Source organism: Mesoplodon bidens (genome assembly GCF_964165515.1).
Source record: "Mesoplodon bidens genome assembly, chromosome: 3".
NCBI lineage: Eukaryota > Metazoa > Chordata > Mammalia > Artiodactyla > Ziphiidae > Mesoplodon > Mesoplodon bidens.
The window spans coordinates 6612127-6634733 of NC_138178.1; the positions used below are offsets into that span (position 1 = coordinate 6612127).

Here is a 22607-nt window from a genome sequence, read left to right on the forward strand (position 1 = left end):
TGATGCCAAAATGAGATGTAACCAGGGGACAGATATAAATTCACTGACTCAGAAGATGTGAAGAAAGTACCCCTTTCCACCTACCATATGACAATATCTTTTTTTTTTTTTTATCATTCATTTTGCAATTTTATTTCAATCAAGAGTAAGGCTCAAGGGTGTGGCCCTACCCAACTCCCCAAGGCTCAGATCTTAATTCCCTGGGCTGGGAGCCCCTGAAGAACACACATGGAACTGATTTAGTGGCCAGATGGCCTAACGGCAGAGGGAATTACACTAAAGAAGCTGGCTTCTCTGCCAGCCTGTGCTTCTAGACCGTGTATATGGCTGACAGTGTGGAGTCATTACTGGGTGCCAGACACGGTTGTACACTCTCCTTCTATTATCTGATACAATCTTAGCAACCACCCTAGAGGTGTTATTTTTTTTTTTTATTTTTTGCTTTATAACAAATTTAATCAGTTATACATATACATATGTTTCCATATCCCCTCCCTTTTGCGTCTCCCTCCCACCCTCCCTATCCCACCCCTCCAGGCTGTCACAAAGCACCGAGCTGATCTCCCTGTGCTATGCGGCTGCTTCCCACTAGCTATCTACCTTACGTTTGGTAGTGTATATATGTCCATGCCGCTCTTTCACTTTGTCACAGCTTACCCTTCCCCCTCCCCATATCCTCAAGTCCATTCTCTAGTAGGTCTGTGTCTTTATTCCTGTCTTACCCCTATGTTCTTCATGACATTTTTTTTTCTTAAATTCCATATATATGTGTTAGCATACAGTATTTGTCTTTCTCTTTCTGACTTACTTCACTCTGTATGACAGACTCTAGGTCTATCCACCTCATTACAAATAGCTCAATTTCATTTCTTTTTATGGCTGAGTAATATTCCATTGTATATATGTGCCACATCTTCTTTACCCATTCATCCGATGATGGACACTTAGGTTGTTTCCATCTCCGGGCTATTGTAAATAGGGCTGCTATGAACATTTTGGTACATGTCTCTTTTTGAATTATGGTTTTCTCAGGGTATATGCCCAGTAGTGGGATTGCTGGGTCATATGGTAGTTCTATTTGTAGTTTTTTAAGGAACCTCCATACCGTTCTCCATAGCGGCTGTACCAATTCACATTCCCACCAGCAGTGCAAGAGTGTTCCCTTTTTTCCACACCCTCTCCAGCATTTATTGTTTCTAGATTTTTTGATGATGGCCATTCTGACTGGTGTGAGATGATATCTCATTGTAGTTTTGATTTGCATTTCTCTAATGAGTAAAGATGTTGAGCATCCTTTCATGTGTTTGTTGGCAGTCTGTATATCTTCTGTGGAGAAATGTCTATTTAGGTCTTCTGCCCATTTTTGGATTGGGTTGTTTGTTTTTTTGTTATTGAGCTGCATGAGCTGCTTATAAATTTTGGAGATTAATCCTTTGTCAGTTGCTTCATTTGCAAATATTTTCTCCCATTCTGAGGGTTGTCTTTTGGTCTTGTTTATGGTTTCCTTTGCTGTGCAAAAGCTTTGAAGTTTCATTAGGTCCCATGTGTTTATTTTTGTCTTTATTTCCATTTCTCTAGGAGGTGGGTCAAAAAGGATCTTGCTGTGATTTATGTCATAGAGTGTTCTGCCTATGTTTTCCTCTAAGAGTTTGATAGTGTCTGGCCTTACATTTAGGTCTTTAATCCATTTTGAGCTTATTTTTGTGTATGGTGTTAGGGAGTGATCTAGACAATATCTTTATTTTCCACAACGATCTGAGTTTTTTGACGGTTCATCCTTACCTGTTAAATGAAAGTGGATTTATGATCCTTGTTATGTAGTGAAAATCAGTTTGCAATTCATTCAGTCTTATCAGATTTAGGAACAAATACAAATGGATGAATGACAAAATGAGGACACATACCATCGTCTGCCAGCTTGGGCTGTTATGTTACTGTGTTATTGGTGCTCTTTTTCATGTAAACCTAAGTAGTTAGGTATATTGTTTAGAGCAATCCTGGTGAACACAATATATGGAAGGTAGTTTTCATTCACTGCTATGTTTAACAGGGAGACAGGCGATAGGGTTCTCTCTCGGTTTCCCAGAGTCCTCAACTATGAAACGGGTCTTGCCTACATCATGGGATGATGTAATCATTCAAGGATATAATATTTGTGAAAGAGGTCGTTTATTTCTTTTAACAAGAAACTCTTAAGTACTCTGCAAAGGTGCCTCATCTGGTCTACCTTCTGGCTGCTCTTCAGGTGGGCCAAGCTCCTTGCATCCTTGGGCCTTTGCACAGTCATTCCTTCTGCCTGGAATGCTCTTCCTTCTGATTCCACATGGTCAGTTCCATCTTGTCCCCAGATTTCAGTTTCAAGATCAGCCTTAGAGACACCTTGTCTGACCACTTCATCTAAAATAACAATCCAACCACTCTCCATCACATCAATATTTTTAAGATTCTCTGCATAGCATTTGTCACTTTCTATCTTTTCTTGATTATTTCTTTATTCAAATTGTCTATTCCCTGCACTAGAATATAAACTTTTGAAAAGCAGTGTCTGGTTCACCGTTGAACCCACTGTGCCCAACACATAATAGGCACTCGATAAATATTTCTTGGATGGATGAAAGACAACAAATAATTTCCTCTTGTTGCAGTACTACAGAGTTTCATGGAAAACTTAAGAAGCCCTTTGGGCTGTCTGGTACTGCTCTTCGATTGTACTTATTTCTCTTTCTAAAATACTCTTCTTTATTTAAAAATTGTGTGCCTCTATTTGTAGACATTGCCATCGGTGCGCCCTTTGCAGGCAAGGACCAAAGAGGCAAAGTGCTCATTTACAACGGTAACAAGAATGGCTTAAACGCCAAGGCTTCCCAAATTCTGCAAGGAGTGTGGGCCTCACAGGCTGTCCCTTCTGGATTCGGCTTTACTTTAAGAGGAGATTCTGACATAGACAAGAATGATTACCCAGGTAAGTTCTTCTTTCTTTTCCTACAACAGAGTCTGCTTCCTAGAAAGAGCTATTCTCTGGACAATGCATCGTGTTTAAGCAGTTCTCTTGTACAGGTTAAGGCCAAGCTTGCCCATCACACGGGTTCTTTGGGTACCATTCTAAAGCCACTTTCATGAGGCTCTGAAGACAGACAAAACAAACACTCCTTTTCCTGTCAAGAGACGAAGTTAAAAAAGCAAGATGGCTTTTAAAAAACTGAATTGGACATAAAACTTACCAACTTTGCAACAAAAGTTTGTTATTTGAAACTCCTCAGTAATCTGGTCTCCATTGACAAGGACAGCCTGCATCAGATAACTTTTCAGAGCAATTAATTTTAACCCCATAGTTCCCTGCTGAGCTCACAGCTCCTATGAAATGACTTATGCACCTCAGCATTTCTGTCATAAGCTCATGGTTTTGGAACATAAATATTTTCCAGCCACGTTTGGGGGTTTTCCGAAGATAGAATGACTTTTAAAGCAAAGCAAAAAGAACTGGTTCGTGATACAGATCATTACCAATTCTTGATTGCTTAATTCACAGTGAGGATTCATTGGAGATCCATACAGCCCAGTGAGATAAGTCATGTTTTATGTATGCTGTATGAAAATATAGATTTGTCTTAAAGGATTGTTTCAATAATCAGGGTTGTTAGCAGACAACGTTAGACTTCTTGGTTTTGTGGTTCAATGTTCCCTTTTACGTTGGTTATTTTAAGATGGTTTCAAGAAATAGTTAGAAATCATTAATAGTTCACTGACAGCTTCAACCATTTATTGAGACCTTGTCTCTTTCCATCACCCCTCCCCAACTGAGTATTTTCCATATGTAGAACGTTTGCTGGTTTGGGGCAGCATTCCAATAAGCTGACTGCCTAAATATACATCACTAATTTCAATCCTTTGACTTTCTCTTCCCCTCCAGGATTAGGCAAAAAGGATACTGCAACATATTCTTATAAATTTGCCAGGAATTTTCAATGGCACTAACACAGACGTTGTAGTGGGCTCAAAGCGGATTTAGAATTCTATTGTATATGAATGGGTCCTCCTTGTGACAATTGCAAGAGCACCTACTGAAATTCATTTTCTTAGGTTATATTATACTAGCCTAATCAATGATTGGTTAGGTTTTCTTTTGGGGAGGGGAGTCTCATACATAATATATTCACTTTTAAGTAATCCAAAAATTAGACCCCCTATGTGATTTCTTCCCAAACTATGTCAGGGTGATTAATGAAATTCAATTCCTGGGTCACAATTTTAGAGAAACAGTTATTTTATTTTACTTTTTAAATTTATTTTTTTAATATTTGGCTGCGTTGGGTCTTCGTTGCTGCACGGGCTTTCTCTAGTTGAGGCGAGCAGGGGCTACTCTTCGTTGTGGTGTGAGGGCTTCTCATTGCGGTGGCTTCTCTTGTTGCAGAGCACAGGCTCTAGGCACGTGGGCTTCAGTAGTTGTGGCACGTGGGCTCAGTAGTTGTGGCTCGCAGGCTGTAGAACGCAGGCTCAGTAGTTGTGGCACATGGGCTTAGTTGCTCCGCGGCATGTGGGATCTTCCCGGACCAGGGATCGAACCCGTGTCCCCTGCATTGGCAGATGGATTCCCAACCACTGTGCCACCAGGGAAGTCCTGAGAAACAGTTATTTTAGAAAGTTATTCCTATTCCTTATGCCCTTCATAGTCTTCCCTTAGTACCAGGGAACTGACAGAGAATGGCCATGCCTTCCACAAGGTGAGGGAAATATAGGATGTATCAATCACATAGTCAAGTCTAGTGATTTCCTTTGAAGTCTTCTAAATAAGGGCCAGGAAGGAGAGAAACATGAAACAACTTTTCTCTCAAAGAATATTCCCTCCAGGGAGGGGGGTAAAGGAGTGAGACAGAGAACAGAGGAAGTAAGTACAATGTCAGTAATTGGTCATCTCTTAACTACATCTTTTTCATCCCTTCTTAACAATCAGAAAATGGTCATGTGAGCCCATTCACTAGTCAGTAACTTTATCCACTGAGGCTGATTCACTTTACAGTAATGAATGATGTTAATGCAGTGTATCCATCTGTCTGTAAAGTAAATGCTCTTTACTAAGACAGGACCATTAATGACACTTAGTTGATTTCTTAACCTCAAGATAGCCTTGAGGCTGTCAGAGTTCATCACTACATCTTAGACAGTAGAGCTGAGTTCTGGTCCCAGTTCTGCCTCTCAGATATAGGTATCTTGTGCTTCATGATCATGTAACATTTCCCCTCATCCTCATTTTCTTGCAAAAAGAATGCCATTCAAAGAAGCCTTTTTATCTTGATACCAAGTCCCAGGGACTTAATGCAAGGAAAACTGCCTTATGGGCAGGTGACTAGATCCTACTAGCTAGTGTAGCAGATTTGAAATTTGCAGGCATAATTCAGGAATTAGACATGGAACTTTCCTCATTTTTCTATAAGTGAATCCCATTTAGCTCTCAAGCCTCCATTTCTCCTATGGTGGAAAACCTCAATCTTGCAGTCACTTCTAGATTCAGATTTAATGTCACTTGGGTAATATTCATTTGGATTCAAGACTCCCTCTTTCCTCCCTCTGCAGCAACTCTCCCAAGGAATGGAGTAGCAAAGGGGGTGCCTTTTGTCCAGGGACGGAGAAAGGGGTGCCTGGACCAAGCACGTCATCTGTACTTGTTGGCCTCTGGCTGAAGGATAGCTCAGTCTCTCATGGTCTTTGACATGTTGCTCAAGCTTCGGTGATTAATCCAATGGTCTGCATAATGGCCACTGCTCAAAAGTTCCATGTGTCCTGGGTCCTCCTTGTCCTATTTTGGCCTCTTCTGGTTCACTCTCAGCAAATGCTTCTGTGCCACGGTTGGGACTCGCAGGTTGGGGTCTTCAGGTCTCTGAGATTGCCTTTATGCTTATCCTAGATTATTCCTTTAGCCATTGCTAATTTTCCACCTAGGCATCTGTTACTCCAGCACCTAGGAGGGTTGCAGTCTTCTTGGGTTTTTCTTAAGAAGTAGCAAAAGCCCTCTTTTCCCTCAAAGGCTATTGGGTGGCATTCTTTCTAGACTCCATAGTTCATTTTGTAAACTCTGAGTTCTCCTCCTCTGTGGTCTCTCTTATGATTTTCCAAACCAGCTCCTTCTGGAACTTAAAAAGAAATATAATTTTCTTTCCCTCTGGGGTCCTGCTCCTTCAAATCAAAAGAAATCTGTCTTCAGACTATGGTCCCGTCCATGAGTTTCAAAATCCATTCAACAAATTGAATGGCTTCTTCTAGGATGTATCTAGTCATCCCTGTTCAGCAATGGTTCTCAATCTTGGCTACGCATTAGAATCATTTAGGGGAACTTTTAGAAGTGCTTATGCCCAGGTCACTCTCCAGACCAGTTAATTCAGACTCTCTGGGGGGTAAAACTCAGACCACAGTAATGTGTTTCAGTTACCTGGGTCGTTCCAGTGTACAACCAAGCAGGGAACTAATGATCTCGAGCAAGGTTTCCCCCACTTTAATGAACATCTCGATCACCTGGTCATCTTGTTCAAATGCACATCATGATTCTATAGGTCAGGTGGGTGGGAAAGACCTCTCATTTCCAGGAAGTTCCCTGGTGACACCATCCCTGCTGGTCTTTACACCACATCCTGAGTAGAAAGCTCCGAGACAGTGTGCATACCAGTTGCCCACTGTGCCTATTAATAAAGGCTGAATGCATGGCACCCCCTCAGATATTTTGATTTCCCAGGTTTGGAATGGGGTTCAGGGATTTGTATTTTTACCCAGGACCCTACTTTGAGAAACACTGCCCTAGAGTCCTTTTGCCTGGTTCCCATGCTCACAGCAGACAGATGTACGAAGTTCTCTTTTGGCAAGAACCTATTAGCTGAGCTCTGGCATTTCATTTATTCTTCGCCCGGCCATCAAACCAACCTGAAGCTCTTTTCTCCAGATTGCCTCCGTGTGGTGATGCTAGGGCATACCACCTGCTGTTGCCTCATCTGGCGATGTTAAGGAAGCCCCATTGAAGCTATTCAATTTTTCTTGCACTGCTCTACATTTCCTGGAAGTTATCTTTGCATTGAAAACAATGCCTCACTTACTTTTCATTTAAAATATATTATCACATTTGTTAGGAATTGACCCACTTAACCTGGCTTAAGCCATAAAAGGAGCTATTTACATTAAGGCTACAGAAGTAACTCAAGGGAACCTAAGGACAGGGATTTTGCCAGACCTTGGAAGGGACTGACTGTCAGGACTTTCTTTTTCTGGTCTCTCTCTCTACGCATCTGCTTTTCTCTCCCAGCAGACTGTATTTCTCTGAGCACACGGTGCTGTTTCAGTGCCAGCACTTGCACGTTGCAGTTGTACTCGCTCATAAAGAGACTGTATATAATTTATCTCAGTCCTAAGTCCTGGGGAAGGAAAGCTCATAGGCTCCAACGCAAAGGGTGAGTGACGTTTTCCAAAGAAAGTCGGAGTAGACTTGTGGATTGTGCAGGTATCCCAAGAGATACCCATTATGACTCCCCTATCAAACAAAACAAAATGGCCCTAGGAAATAAGCATTGTAGCAAGAAGTGAAGAAAGTACTTTAAAAGAAAAAATTTTATTTTTAAATGAAGGAATAAAAATGATTTTTAAACTGCTCATCAGAAATTTTATATTTGTCCCTTTAGTTTCAAGGTCTAAAAGAAAAATAAGAAATTCCTTCCTTCATTTAAAAAATATGTAGTAGTATTTACTATGTGCTAGACACTGTGCTGTGACAAGGTAGACACAGTCACTGCCTTCCCAGAGTTAATATTCTAGGTGAGAAAGACAGACAGAGAATTATAACAAAGTATGAGCATTGTAATGTTTGTCTTTAAATGCAAGACTTATTTTGGAATATAATAATGTAACGCTTGAAAAAATTCAAGCATGGTTGCTGAGCATTATGCTTGTAAATTTTAAAAGTATATCATGAAAAAAAATTGTTGGACTTCAGAAATTTTGTAATTATTTGGCCCTAATTAAATGAATTAGCTGAGGAAAATGCACAGTCTCTGTAAGCTCCATGTACAGGTACCTGCATAGCCCCTGACATACTTCCAGAACCGGAGCTAATTTCGTGACCCGGGCTGCAGCCAATGATGTACAGGTTGTGTCCCACCAGGGGCAGGTAGGGGGCAGGTTAGCTTACCAGGTGGTTTCCTTCCCTTGGGATGAGCAGATGCACCTTTAAATTCACACACAGGAATGGTGTGGGCTCTCGGTGGCCCTGTTCCAGGTCCTCCATTCTAAATAGAATAGAAACAAAATTTCAAACCTTGTCACTTTATCTACCTGGTCACCTGCAGAATTCAGGGTAAAACAAACGCAAAAGCCAGTAACAGATATGAAATTCTGAACTGAAATGCATCAAACCACTCGGAGTTGTTATGGAGTGGAACACACTTGAAAAAGTGTGCTTATCCAAAGTGATGGCTTTTGATGGGGTTGTTTTTCCCATTCCTGAGGTGAACAATTTTCCCTCATTTTAGGTGCTTCCTCTGGTCCACACTACCTGCCACTGACCCATTTCTGGGCAGGATGCTGTGAAACCTACCTGTGATAATGGCGGGGCACACACATTGCCCCATTCGTTAGAGAGCAGCATGTACTCTTTACCTGTTCTTGACACAAGCCCGCTGCCTTTCACGGGGAGAGACTAAGGTCGACCGTGATGTTTGACACATATATTAATTGTGAATTACAGCTGTTTCATTCCCCCAGACTGACTAGAAATCAGATCACTTAGTACCTTGAAAATAATCAAAAGCACAGACATGCAAAGGTGGTTTGATGGGGGCCTCCCTGGTGGCGCAGTGGTTGAGAGTCCGCCTGCCGATGCAGGGGATACGGGTTCATGCCCCGGTCCGGGAGGATCCCATATGCCGTGGAGCGGCTGGGCCCGTGAGCCATGGCCGCTGAGCCTGCGCATCCGGAGCCTGTGCTCCGCAACGGGAGAGGCCACAACAGTGAGAGGCCCGCGTACCGCAAAAAAAAAAAGGTGGTTTGATGGACATTTACCCTTTGTCACATGATCTGTTCTGCAAGTTACAGATGTTCTGTACTTGGGCAGGACCAGACACTTAGTCTTCTTGTCTTAGCAAAAAAAAAAAAGAATGCTGGCAAAAAGCAGGCATGAGGCCAATTATATTGCTAACATTATTGCAATTATAGCCAGTGTTACTCCTGAGCATTAAGAATCCAAAGCATGCCAGCCACTGCATAGAAGATAAATATAGTTCATATTCCTTGGAATAGTATTTCTGAATCTCTCTCCTATGTACATATGTACACTCACACTTATATGTATGTGTGTGTGTGTACACACACAGCAGGAGAGTATATAGGGTAAATCTGGATGACACTCTACTTCTTTTTGGGAAACCTCAAACCAATATCAATATAACCATATTAGAGTTGGCAGAGTGGCTGTGAAGGGGAAAGGAAATCAGACTGCCTGGGTGCAGATTCCCATCTGTCACTGATAAGCTATATGTCAGTGGACAAGTTAATTGATTTCTCTGAGCTTCCAATTCCTTATCTGGTATTATGGGGCAAATAATACTGACTTCACTGGACTGTGTGTACTAGAGGATTTTTACAAAATGTTGTAAAATGGCTTAGAATAGGAAAGAAAACCTGTTTGACTAACATAAACAGAATCAAAGCTACTTTACTTTCCAGACATGCTGGGCCACGTAAGATGTTGAAAAATTGCATTCTAGGATTCTGGAGTTGGACGGCGCAGGTTTAAAACTTGACTCCACTGCTTTCTAGATGTATAAGAGTGAGACAATTCCTTAACCTTTCTGAACTGCAATTTCCTTATCAGTAAATTCAAATAATAATATGTTGGTATAAAGATGAGATGAGATTGTTTATATAATATGAAATAAGGTGAGGTGTTTAATATGAGATTGTATAGAGCACAGTTTAATAAATGGTAGCTCTTCAATCAAGTCTTAAAACAAGACTCTCTATTTTGGAGGTATTCTTTTTCTTAGTTGATATTATTACACTAGTTGATATTATTTTCTTTTGCTTATTCAAGGTCCATGGTCCACAATCTTTACACTACTACTTTTGCTTCCCCTGCCCCTGACAAATAGGAATATGAGAATAAGAACATAACTACTGGGACTCTGCCAGGTTGAGAACCACTCATCAGATTCCTGTTTCTGGACCCTCACTAGAAGTTTCTGCTCATATGATGAGGTTGCTGCCCTGCTATGATGTAATTCCACCACTCAGCCCATCCTACTTCTGCCCCTAAGCGGGAGAGGAGGCATAAGGGACTTCTCCCGTATCTCACTACTGTGATCTACTGGGTACCAAAGATGGAAAATACTCTTCTCCCTCAGCCCCGTAGCCATTTAAGGATATTTCATTTCATATCAACTGGGGCCAAACTAGGGTGATGACGATGGCAGCTAAGAGGAAGGAACTGAGGAAATCATGTAAATAGGAAATAGGCAACGCTTGGTAATGACTGGCTCTCATGGAACGTGGAGGAGGTAGGAGTGGGGAGCAGTGACCGGTGAAGATGACTCTGGAAGTTTGGTCCCGCATACCCGAGAAAAGTAGAGTTTAATGGACCAACACGGGGAGTTTCAGCTCTAGAGACACAGAGGTTCTACCCTAGAAATAATATTTGGAAATAAATTTGAATAAATTTGAAATAAATTTGGAAATAAATTTTCCTAACATCTAGCTTAACCACTCAGTAGTTTTTTAGACTTTTTCCAATAAGTATTGTCGTCACACACATACATAAATAGCAGTCATAAGTACTTTCATTTCTGGCACCCAAATTCTCTTTTTCTAAAAGAAAAAAATACAGATGTGTTCAGGTTTCTGTGTCGGTGCTTTCTGGAAAACTAGGGTTGACCAGAAGAGTACCTTGCATACATTATTTGAGTGATAGCATTTCAGAGAAGAAACAGCTGTGATAAGGAAGAATCTCTAAAATGCAATGATCCAGTCTAATCCCATTAAAGTTGATTGTATAACAAGGCCATCTGTTAAATGCATAGCCCAGACATTGCAGGGTGGAAGGGGGTAAGTGCAGGTTTTGTTGAGGAATAGAAATCTTAACAGGCAATAAAAACTGGAGGAAAACATGGGCTGAATGCCAAGACTACCATTGTCTTGCTATGGCCCCTAATAGGCAATGATTATATCATGAAGCCATCTCAGACAATTATACCAAATAACATAAAGTGATCTATCATGTTTTAATGAATGCACTGTGTGTGTGTACGTGTGTGTATAAGCAAACAGCCAAGCAAGAGAGAACCGACAAGCAAGAGAGAACCTACACGCAAGAAGAAATCAAAGGGTGGCTTTAACCAAAGGGAATAATGCATTTTAATCAAACCCTGAGCTCCTTGAAACTGATTTGAAGTTTAGTTGAACTAAGTTCAAATCTTACAGTCAAAGTTTATTTTTACTTCTCAGAGCGCTACGCAAGGTTTTATGAAAAGCAAAACATTGTTCTTCTTGAGCAAGATTTTCATAATTTCATTATAAACACATCAGACATTAGAATATTACATTTCTTGTAAAAATACCTTATGAAGTTAGATTAAATTGAATTAATTAAATCAACTGAAAGAGTTCTTGGACTTGAATCCAGCAATGTTGTAAAGTAGAAGTAAAAATGAATGGATAGATTAAAGACTTGAGTTCTAGAACCAAAACTTTAGTAACTCAGCCTCCCTGGGCCTTGCTTTCCTCACCTGAAAGTGATGTGGATGTACGGAATGCTTCTCCAAGGGGCTTTTAAAACTCTGAACTCTGATTCTATAATCCAAGATCTAGACTTACTGCCTCCCAGATTTCTCTGTAATATTGGGTAGGTTATTAAGGCACCATCTTTGGAAAAAAAAACAGGATTTAATAAAACCATACAAAGATTTCTCCTTTTTCTTGAAAATAATTTTTAACTGACAGAGAAGTTGAAAAGTCAGTACAGAGAGTCCTGTAAACCCTTCACCCAGTCTCTCTTAATATTAACATCTTGTGTAGCCATAGTAAATTGGCTACTGACTAATCTATAGACCTATTAGGAATTCTACTAGAATCTCCCCATTTGTTCCACTAGTGCTCTTTTCCTAGTCCAGAATCCCACCCAGGATCCCACACTGCATTTGGCTGGCGTAGCTCCTCAGTCTCCTCCAATCTGCGACCACTTGATCCTTCTGTGCTGTCACCACTTGGACACTTTTGAAGACTACGGTGAGACATTTTGAAGAATGTCTCTGAATTTAGGTTTGCCTGATGTTTGTTCATGATTAGATTGAGGTTATGTGTTTTTGGCAAAAGTACCGCACAAATGCTATGCCCTTCCCAGTGTATCACAGCAGAAGATGATGTCTGTTGTCCTTTTACACTCTGATCGCTTGCTTGCAGTGATGTCTATGAGTCAGGTTCCCCACTGTAAAGTTACTCCTTTCCCCTTGGCATAATAATTACCTTTGGAGAGATATCACGACACTATGTAAATATCCTATTTCTCATCATACTTTTGCCCACTAATCTTAGCACCCATTGGTGATTCTCGCCTACAACCGTTATTACTGTGTCATTGTGATTTTCTATTTCCAACATTCCTTCTACACTTATTAATTTCAGTTCTAAAATAAGAAAAAGATGTCTCTTCTACCTGTCTATTTATTTATTCTATTTTTTATGTCTTTGTGGACTTGTGTATGTTTTATTTTATGGGCTATAATCCATTACTGTATTTATTTATCTTTGTTGCTTAAATTGTCCTACATTTGGCCATTGGGAATTCCTGCCATTTGGTTCCTGTGTTTTTTCACCATTCCCTATCCTTTTATGAGCATATTCCTTACTTTCTGACACCACAAGATACTGCAAGCTCATTTTGTATCTGCCCTGCCCCAGCCCTGGAATCAACCATTCTTCAAAGGGCTCTAGTTCCTCTTATTGAAGGATTGTATTTAGAAACGAAGATCTGGACACTAGGTGCACTCATGGCTGCTAGGTTGTCAAGATAAGACTTGTAAAGCACTGAATTCTATAGATTGCCATATTCCCATACACTATATTACATTTCAAACCATGTTTATTACTTGAAATCAACAAATTAATTTTTATTTTTCAACCTATATTTTGTAAGTTAGCATTTTCGCATTTTACTTGTCAACAACAGGTATTTGGGCAACATTAATATTATTCAACTAATGTTGAGAACAACTACCAATTTTCTCCATTTTTTTAAAGATGATAATAGTAGAATATTTACTGGTTATATGATATTCAAGAAGACTGTGCTTTGGAAATACAATTTATTAACTTACTCAACAGATACTTACCGGGTGCCTTTCATGTGCCTGGCGCTCTTCTAGGTTTTGACTGAATTAAACAAAGATCCTGCTCTCATGTGCCTGAGTTTAAATTCTAGCTGTGATACTGGCTGACTGTGTGACCCTGACAAGTAACTGAACTTCCTCAAGCTCTAGTTGTCATTGGTAAAATGGATATAACACTGCCTGTTAATAGTTCCCCCTTTAAAGGGGTGTTGTGCTACCACGTGAAAAATAGAGAACTAATGAGAACCTACTGTACAGCACAGGGAACTCTACTCAATGCTCTCTGGTGACCTAAATTGGGAAGGAAACCCAAAAAATTGGGGATATATGTGTTCGTATAGCTGATTCACTTTGCTGTACAGCAGAAACGAACACAACATTGTAAAGCAACTATACTCCAATAAAAATTAGATAAATAAATAATAAAGAGGTGCTGTGGATGTTAAGTTAGAAAATATATATAAAGCAGTTAGCATTGTGAATAGCACCTAGTGGCAATCATTAGATATTAGTTATAAATGACACATTTATACTATTTTGACATAATCCGTGCCCTTAAGAAACAATGCAATCATGGAGACAAAGTATGAAACAATTAACTAATACAAGATAGCATGTGAGAAGAGTTTTAAGAAGGTTAAAATACTATAATGAACAAGTTTAAATGAGAAAGTACTTCCGGCTAAAGTGTTCAAAGCTTCATGGGGTACGTACGTATTGGTTAAGCAGAGTTTTAAGATATAGGTATGACTGTTAAGTGGTGATATGGAGAAGGCATTCCAGAAGAGGAACGGAGCATGAGCAAAAACTTAAAAATAAGAAAAGGCAATTTTGGAAGTGATTTGGTCCAAAGTGATGGGAGCATAAATGGAGAGAGTCAACAAAAGTAAGACTTGGGCCAGATAATAAAGGGCCTTGAATAGCATGTCAAATAATTGGTACTTTATTAGGAAACTAACAGAAAAAGATAGTATGTCTTCTATTGCAAAATGACACTTTACTTCAGTCTTCAGCAATGGCTAGAATGAGTTGTAATAGAAAAGAAACTTGAGGTTAAAAGCCATTAAAGTGTCCTAGGTAAGAATAATGCACTGAACCAGGTGAGTGTAGCAGTGATACCAGTGCAGCCTGGAGGTGTCTGGGGATAAAGAGCCTCAGGGCCACCTTCAACTGCTGTTTGAGGGATGAGAACTGTTGGGTAAGCATCCAGCCTCTCATCTTTCAGGCAGACAGTTTGGGGGCCACTGTACACACTTCTCAAGAGATCCCATCTAACTCTTACATGTTAGATTAAGGACAATAAAAGTTTTAGGGCTTCCCTGGTGGCGCAGTGGTTGAGAGTCCACCTGCCGATGCAGGGGACATGGGTTCGTGCCCCGGTCTGGGAAGATCCCACGTGCCGCGGAGTGGCTGGGCCCATGAGCCACGGCCGCTGAGCCTGCGCGTCCGGAGCCTGTGCTCCGCGATGGGAGAGGCCACAGCAGTGAGAGGCCCGTGTACCGCAAAAAAAAAAAAAAAAGAAAAAGAAAAGTTTTAACTTTACCCTCACTTTTTCCTTCCTAAGTACTCTTTCTCTCTTTAGGTAGATCTGAGTTTCTGACCTATATCATTTTCCTTCTCTCTAAAGAACTTCTTTTTAACATTTCTTGCAAGGCAGGCCTGTTGTCAATAAGTTCCTAAATTTTTGTTTGAGAAAGTGTTTGTTTCTCCTTCGATTTTGAAGAATAATTTTATAGGGTAAAGAATTCTAGGTTGGTGGGTTTTTTTTCTCTCAACACTTTAAATATTTCACTCTACTCTCTTCTTGCTTGCATGGTTTCTGGGGAGAAGTCACATGTAATTTTTATCTTTGCTCCTCTATAGATAAGATGCTTTCTTGCTCTGGCTTCTTTCAGGAGTTTTTTCTTTATGTTAGATTTTTTTGTAGTTTGAAAGTGATATGCCAATGTGTAGTTCTGGGGGGCATTTATCTTTCTTGATGTTCTCTGAGCTTCCTAGATCTGTGTTTGGTGACTGACATGAATTTGGGGAAATTCTCAGTCATTACTGTTTCAAATATTTCTTCTGTTTCTTTCTTTCTTCCTCTTCTGGTATTCCCATGACACATACGTGATACCTTTTGTAGTTGTCCCACAATTCTTGAATATTCCATTCCTTTTTTTTTTCCAGTCTTTTTGTCTCTTTGCTTGACAGTTTTAGAGGTTTCTGTTGAGATATCCTCAAGCTCAGAGATGCTTTCCTCAGTCTTATCCAGTTTACTAATAAACTATCAAAGACAGTTCTTCATGTCTGTTACAATACTGTTTATCTCTATCATTCCTTTGTTGGTTCTTTCTTAGAATTTCCATCTCTCCTCTTACACTGACCTCCCTTTCTTACATGCTTCTATTCTTAAATGCTTTATCCAGTAGAGGCCTTAGCATATTAATCATAGTTGTTTTACGTTCCCGGTCTGATAACTCCCATGTGCCATATCTTAATCTGGTTCTGATGCTTTCTCTGTCTCTTCCAACTATGTACATTGCTTTTTAGTATGTTTTGTCTTTTTTTTTTTTATAGCTGGGCATGATATACTGGGTAAAAGGAACTGCTGTAAATAGGCCTTTAGCTACTATGGCAGTAGATGTTGGTGTGGAATTGGGAGGGGAGGAGTGTTTCATGGGGTGTGATTAGGTCTCAGTCTTTTAGCGAGCCTATGCTTCTGGACTGTGACCACACGTGCTTCTTTGTTGAGATGGGATGGCTAGAGTGGGTTGAGGTTGGGCATTTCCCTTCCCCCAGGTTAGACTCTTTTTCCTATCCCAGCAGGTCAGGCTCTGGATGACTAGCTTCTCCTGAGGGTAGACCTTGTGAAGATGAATGAGTGCTCTGGTGTGTTTCAAGTTGATTTCTTCTCCTCTCCCCTTGCCAGAAGCACTAGGAAATTGTTCTTTGATGTTCCCTGGGAGAACCTGGTAGAGATCCAGCAGAAAAAACTAACGAAAGTGTACCCCTACCCACAAGCCCCATGACTGGATCCCTGGAGGAGTTTAACTTTCAGAGTTGTCCACGCTGAGCCTCCTGCAATTCACTAGTAGAGTCTGGGTTTCCCTGCCCCACTCTGGTTCCCGTGGAGGTTGCTGCTCTGAGAAGCTGTGAGTCTCTGCGTCTGCCTGTCCGTCTCTCCAACGTGGAGGCAGCAGATTGCCCTGGGATCTCACCGCTCGTGTGGATCTAAGAAGAGTGGTTGATTTTTCAGTGTGTCCAGCTCTCTACTTGCTCGGACGGAGGGGCGACTTCCAAGCTTTTTACATGCTAGGCCAGAAACCATAAGTCTGACAGTTTAAATCCGGACTGACTACCTTCCAAACATTCAATTGTAGAAGCTGGCTTCTTTCTGAAACCCAAGGCACCAGTAAATGTGACAGGATATCATTTATCCTTGATCTTAGTTGTAAGTGTATAGTTAATAAAAACTCTCTGGCTGGCCATGGCTCCTTTTATGGGTGGGTGGGTGCTGCTGAGTGGGAGTTAGTTCCCCTGTACTTAGAACCTCTCCTTTACTTCTGAGCTCCCGGGGCGTGTTCTTCATATAAGTCATTTTTAATTGATGAATATACGATTTAAAAGTTGAGTGTAATTTGCTTGAAGCATCCCTTCTGTCTTTGCACACCCTGGACATCTTCCTGGGAGTTCGCTTCCCACTTAGGAGCCCAGTTCAAATGTCACTTCCTCAGGAAGCCTTTCCTGACTGTTGTCCTTCCTCTAAAAACATTTCTCTCAGATTGAAATGACACATTTTTTTGCGGTTATTTGATAAATGCATCTTTCACCCCTCGAGACTGGACACTTTATTAGTTGAGGGCAAGCAATGGATTTAATTTTGCTCATTATGGAACTCTAGTGTCCCAAGCAGCGGCTGGCACTGGAGGTGGCTAGTAAATGCTTGTTGAATGAATGAATAAGAATAAATGAATGAATAAACCAATTTCCTCACAGCCACACACCTTGGCATACGAACTCTTTCTCTCCTTTCTTTACCTGGCCACTATCTTCGAACTCTACTTAAGTCCAACAAATTATCTTATTCTTGTGTAGAATAAGAATAGACCTGGACAGAAAGAGAAAGACAAGTATCGTATGGTATCACTTATATGTGGAATCTAAAATACAACACAAATGAACTTGTCTATGAAACAGAAACAGAAACACAGACATAGAGAACAGGCTTGTGGCTGCCAAGTGGGTAGGGAGTGGGGAAGTGATGGACTGGGAGTTTGGGATGAGCAGATGCAAGCTAGTATATAGAGGATGGATAAACAACAAGGTCCTACTGTATAGCACAGGGAACTGTATTCAATATCCTGTGTTAAACTGTAATGGAAAAGAATGTATATATATATATATATATAACTGAATCACTTTGTACAGTAGAAATTAATACAACATTGTAAATCAACTACACGTCAATAAAATAAATTTTTTAAAAAGAATAGACATGTAAGTTGAGACGATGAGGCTCTTTTAAATAAACCTGGACTTCCTCTCCTTGGATCACGGGAGGCTCCACTCAAGGTGGTGCACTCATTCTTGACAAGCAGAACCCTTGACCTTTGTTCTGTATTCACTGGGCATTTAAATGCCAAACTGCTAGACTAAGGGAACCAGTAGCCAGCTTGATAGAAACAGCACCAAACTGGGAGTCAGGGGGCCCATATTCTCGTTTCTTCACCCATCATTTTCAGCTCTGTAATCTTGGATATACCACTTACATCTCTGAACCTTAGCTTCCCACTGCTCAGGATTGTTATGAAGGCGATTTGCAAACTGTGAAGAACCCTAAGCAGTCAATATATGTTATTTCTTAACCTCACCCACTAGATGGAGGTGAGAGGGACCTGAAAGAAACTCAAATGATGAGATCCAGATGCTCTAATGCTTTGCACCAGACCTAGCCCTGTGCCTTAAGGCGATGACTCAGGTAACATGCCTAGAGCTTCCTAAGAGTCAAGGGGGAGAGATTTTCAGAATAACTAACCCAGCAGCAAAATCCTCTTCAGTACTTCTTATTAGCAAACACTGTTCATGTGACGCCCTTCTTTCTATGTATGGCCATCATCTTATATTTTCTTGCTGGCATTTTCCTGAGATGATATTAGTAATAGCCAGTTTCCTAAAAACTACCAGCCCTGGGCTTCCCTGGTGGCACAGTGATTGAGAGTCCGCCTGCCGATGCAGGGGACACGGGTTCGTGCCCCGGTCCGGGAAGATCCCACATGCCGCGGAGTGGCTGGGCCTGTGAGCCATGGCCGCTGAGCCTGTGTGTCCGGAGGCTGTGCTCCGCAACGGGAGAGGCCACAACAGTGAGAGGCCCGCATACAGCAAAAAAAAAAAAAAAACAAAAAACAAAAAACCTACCAGCCCTAATAGAAATTCATAAGCGCGTGAAGGTACAACAGAAAGCGTGGGGTCTGGCCCGCCTTCAGGCTGAATTGTGATGCAGGTGAAGCTCATCTGGGGGGATGCTCAGCCCCTCTCATCTCCAGCTTCCTTTTCTTTCTGTCCCTGACAGCTCCTCTATACCAGCTGCAGAAGCTTATACTACTTCCTCTTCTCAAATGTGCAGCAGAGAAGGATCTAATATACTTATTCCCATCAGATATAAATGATGCAGGGAAAGTAGGTCGCACCCAGGGACTCTGATCCAGTGGGTGCTGGCCTGCATCTTTAACAAGCCCTCTTGGAGAGTTGACTGATAGGCTATCAGTGCTCGAGGGCAGGGAATGTGCTGTTTTGCTCACTGTTGAGTCCTTGGCAGCTGGGACAGGACTTGGCTCACGTGGGTGTTCAATCACAAGTTGCTGAATGAGGGTCCCCAGGATAGGGAACCACTGCCCACACCTTCTTTTCTTCCTCTGCTCCCTCCCTTTCAACTCTATAAATTTGTATCTTACTGTATCAGTTTTCCAGTGCTGCCATAACAAAGTACCACACACTGGGTGGCCGAAACAACAGAAATGTATCTCCTCACACAACTGGAGACTACCAGTTCAAGTTCAAGATGTGGGCAGGGTTGGTTTCTTCCGAGGCCTCTCTCCTTGGCTTGTAGATGGCCATCTTCTTTCTGTGTCTGCACATGGTCTTCCTTCTGTGTGTGTCTGTGTCCAAATCTCTTCTTACAGGACACCAGCCAGATGAAATTAGGTCCCACCCTAATGACCTCATTTACCTTACCTCTTTAAAGACCATTTCTCTAAATAGAGTCACATTCTGAGGTACCAGAGGTTAAGACTTCTACATCAAATTTGGGGGGATGGGGGGATACAATTCAGTCCATATCACTTAGCAAAGTTTTAAAGTCCCTCAAGGTTTTAATCATAGGATTTTCCCTATCAGGATGGATGTGGGAGTAGTGTCTTGTGGGATACTGAAACTGAGCACGACCCTGTGGGGCTCCTGGGCACAGAAGCCTTTAGGTGTCCCTGTTTCTTGTTTGTAGGGAATATACTTCAGCCTCCATGACCTTCCCTGAGTTCCAAAGGGCAGGTTCAAACAATTGTTTGTCAGTGAAGGGAGGGAATGCAGAGACAAGGGAGGAGCAGTCAAGAAACAATAGTGCAGCCTTGGGGCAGGGTCCTGGTTCCGCCTCAAGGGATACACATGACAATATCTTTGAGCTCTTCCACAGGACTAAAACCCCCAACAAATGGAAGATGTTCCAGAGAGAAGGTCACAGTTTGATAACCTTGAGAATCACAGAAGCTCACCAGAAGACCACCTGAGGCCAGATTAAAGGAATTCAGGCCCTGATCCTTATCAGCAACCCCACCCTTGAACGAGTGCTATAAAACTCCTCACCAAATCCCCCTGGATTGGGACACACAGTTTTGAGGGGCACTAGCCTACTGTGTGTCCCCCTTTGCTTGTCAAAGCAATAAAGCTATTCTCTTCTACTTCACCCAAAACTCTGTCTCCGAGATTTGACTCAGCACTGGTATACACAGGCCGACTTTTTGGCCTCGATACCAGACTCTTTTGGAGACTGTGAAATCATTCCCAGTAGTCAGCCACTTGTGAGACTGGCCGAAAAGAAACAAACTTTGCTCCAAGACTTGTAGCAACTGACTGGACAGCACACACATGGTAAGTGTGGCCACAACAAGGATAAAGTGAAACACGCCTTTGATCCAGTGACACGAAATGCAACTAGCGAAGCATCAAGCAATGCTGGGGGAAAGGGGTGATGCTTACATCCACAGGATGCTAAAAACACATAGAAAACAATTTCCATAAGGCAGACTTATCATTTGATAGTTCACGCTTATTTTTCGTGGGATTCTTTTAAAAAAGAAAATAAAGTCTCAGTAAATCAGAATGTTGCAACCTAATACCACAATCCAACTCATAAATGTTTTCCTTCAGAGTTCATTTGGAAGCATTTCAGACAGACTGTTAGGATTATTACTTTCTGGGATAAGATCATGCATTTTTTTTTCAAACATTTTCTTCCTCAACTCATAACCCTCCTCTCAGTAATATTTTACATGTTGCAATAAAAAAGCAAGGAGGAAAGGCAGCCTCTGTCTATTTTTAGATAAACACATTTACCAAATTCAAGGAGACTTATCTAAATGCCTGCTTCCCACAGACATGAGCTGCTTTTCCAGTGCCAAACTCTTAAGCCAATTTCGTAACCCACTTACAAGTCAGCATTACCATATTGACACAGCATCTTTAACCCCATCATTTTACACGTTATCTTTAATCCTGTTGTTTCTCTTAAAATCATCCTTTTATGAAAGTGAGCAGACCCTGGGTGGGTCTAGGTAAACAGCTATACTTGCCAAACCTCGGTTCATCTTTAAAATGCTGTGGGAAGGGGCTTAGCAGAGATGGAGCTGGGACAGTGATGAGGAGTGTCTGGAGGAGATGCTGTGGGCTGTGAGCATGAGCAATGCCAAGACAGGAGCCAGAAGTCTATGGATGTTGAGCTCAGGGAGCTGAGTCATGGAGGTGGGCCAGTGTGATGTCCAGGTCTGGTTAAGCCAGTGAGAATGCCAGAAACTGTCCCATAAAGGAGGCAAGACGAGACACAAATTCTGCAGGAGCCCAGCTGACTCAAGAGGCAAAGCACAGTCCTGGATTGTAAATCAGAGCCGAGAAAGTACAGTCATGTGACCCCAACCAGTTCTACTGAGCTCTTGGCTTTCTCATCTGGAGAACCTTGAAGACTTCACCAGAGATTTGGCAACCAAGAGCGACTTGTCCAGAGTCATTAGGAAGCCAGTGGCAAAGTAAACTGGAAGTTAGAACTCCTAAATTTCTACCCTCTATTCAGGAAGTTTCCACTTGAAATAGAACACTGCATTTAAAAGAGGGCTTCAAATAGATTACGGAGATTCAATGAGAAAGAATTTACAAATCAAAATCGGCCTATAGGTACAAAAACCTGTACACAAATGTTTATAGTGACTTTCCAAAAACCGGAAACAACACAAGCTCCCCTTAGCCAGGGATGGATAAACAAACCATGAGCCGTCTGCACAGTGGGGTACGACTCAGCATTAAAAAGGAATGAACTGCTGACACATGCAAGGTCATGGATGAATCTCAAATTCACTAAGCTCAGTGGAAGAAGCCAGATCCAAAAGGGTACATACTATTGGTGCAGCCATTATGGAAAACAGTATGGAGGTTCCTCAAAAAAACTAAAAATAGGGTTGCCATAGGATCCAGCAATCCCTCTCCAGGGCACATAATCGGGAAAAACTATCATTCAAAAAGACACGTGCACCCCAGTGTTCACTGCAGCACTATTTACAATAGCTAAAATGTGGAAACAACCAAAATGTCCATTGATAGATGAATGGTAAAGAAGATGTGGCACATATGTACAATGGAATCATATTCAGCCATAAAAAAGAATGAAATAATGCCATTTGCAGCAACATGGATGGACCTAGAGATTATCATACTAAGGGAAGTAAGTCAGAGAAAGACAGATACCATATGATAACACTTATATGTGGAATCTAAAATGTGACACAAATGAACTTATCCATGAAACAGAAACAGACTCACAGACACAGAGAACAGACTTGTGGTGGCTGGGGAGGTGTGGGGGAGGAGGGGATTGGGAGTTTGGGATTAGCAGATGCAACTAGTATATACAGGATGGATAAACAACAAGGTCCTACTGTAGAGCACAGGGAACTACATTCAATATTCTGTGGTAAACCATAATGGAAAAGAATATGAATATATGTATAACTGAGTCAC

The 22607-nt window shown here is 41.4% G+C and overlaps 1 protein-coding gene across 7 annotated transcripts in view; it reads left to right on the top strand.

The window, feature by feature from the left end:
• The window catches only part of ITGA8 (integrin subunit alpha 8), a 192596-nt gene that overhangs the window by 59857 nt on the left and 110132 nt on the right, over positions 1-22607 (top strand). For 2 of the 7 annotated variants that reach the window (XM_081229189.1, XM_081229190.1), the window contains exon 13: positions 2771-2962. In XM_081229189.1, the coding sequence (XP_081085315.1) occupies positions 2771-2962 (192 nt within the window). Of the gene's footprint in view, positions 1-2770; positions 2963-10121; positions 10667-12115; positions 13490-20016; positions 20230-22607 lie in introns of those variants that run through there. The other 5 variants (XM_081229193.1, XM_081229192.1, XM_081229191.1 and 2 more) reach the window with 5 other exon arrangements.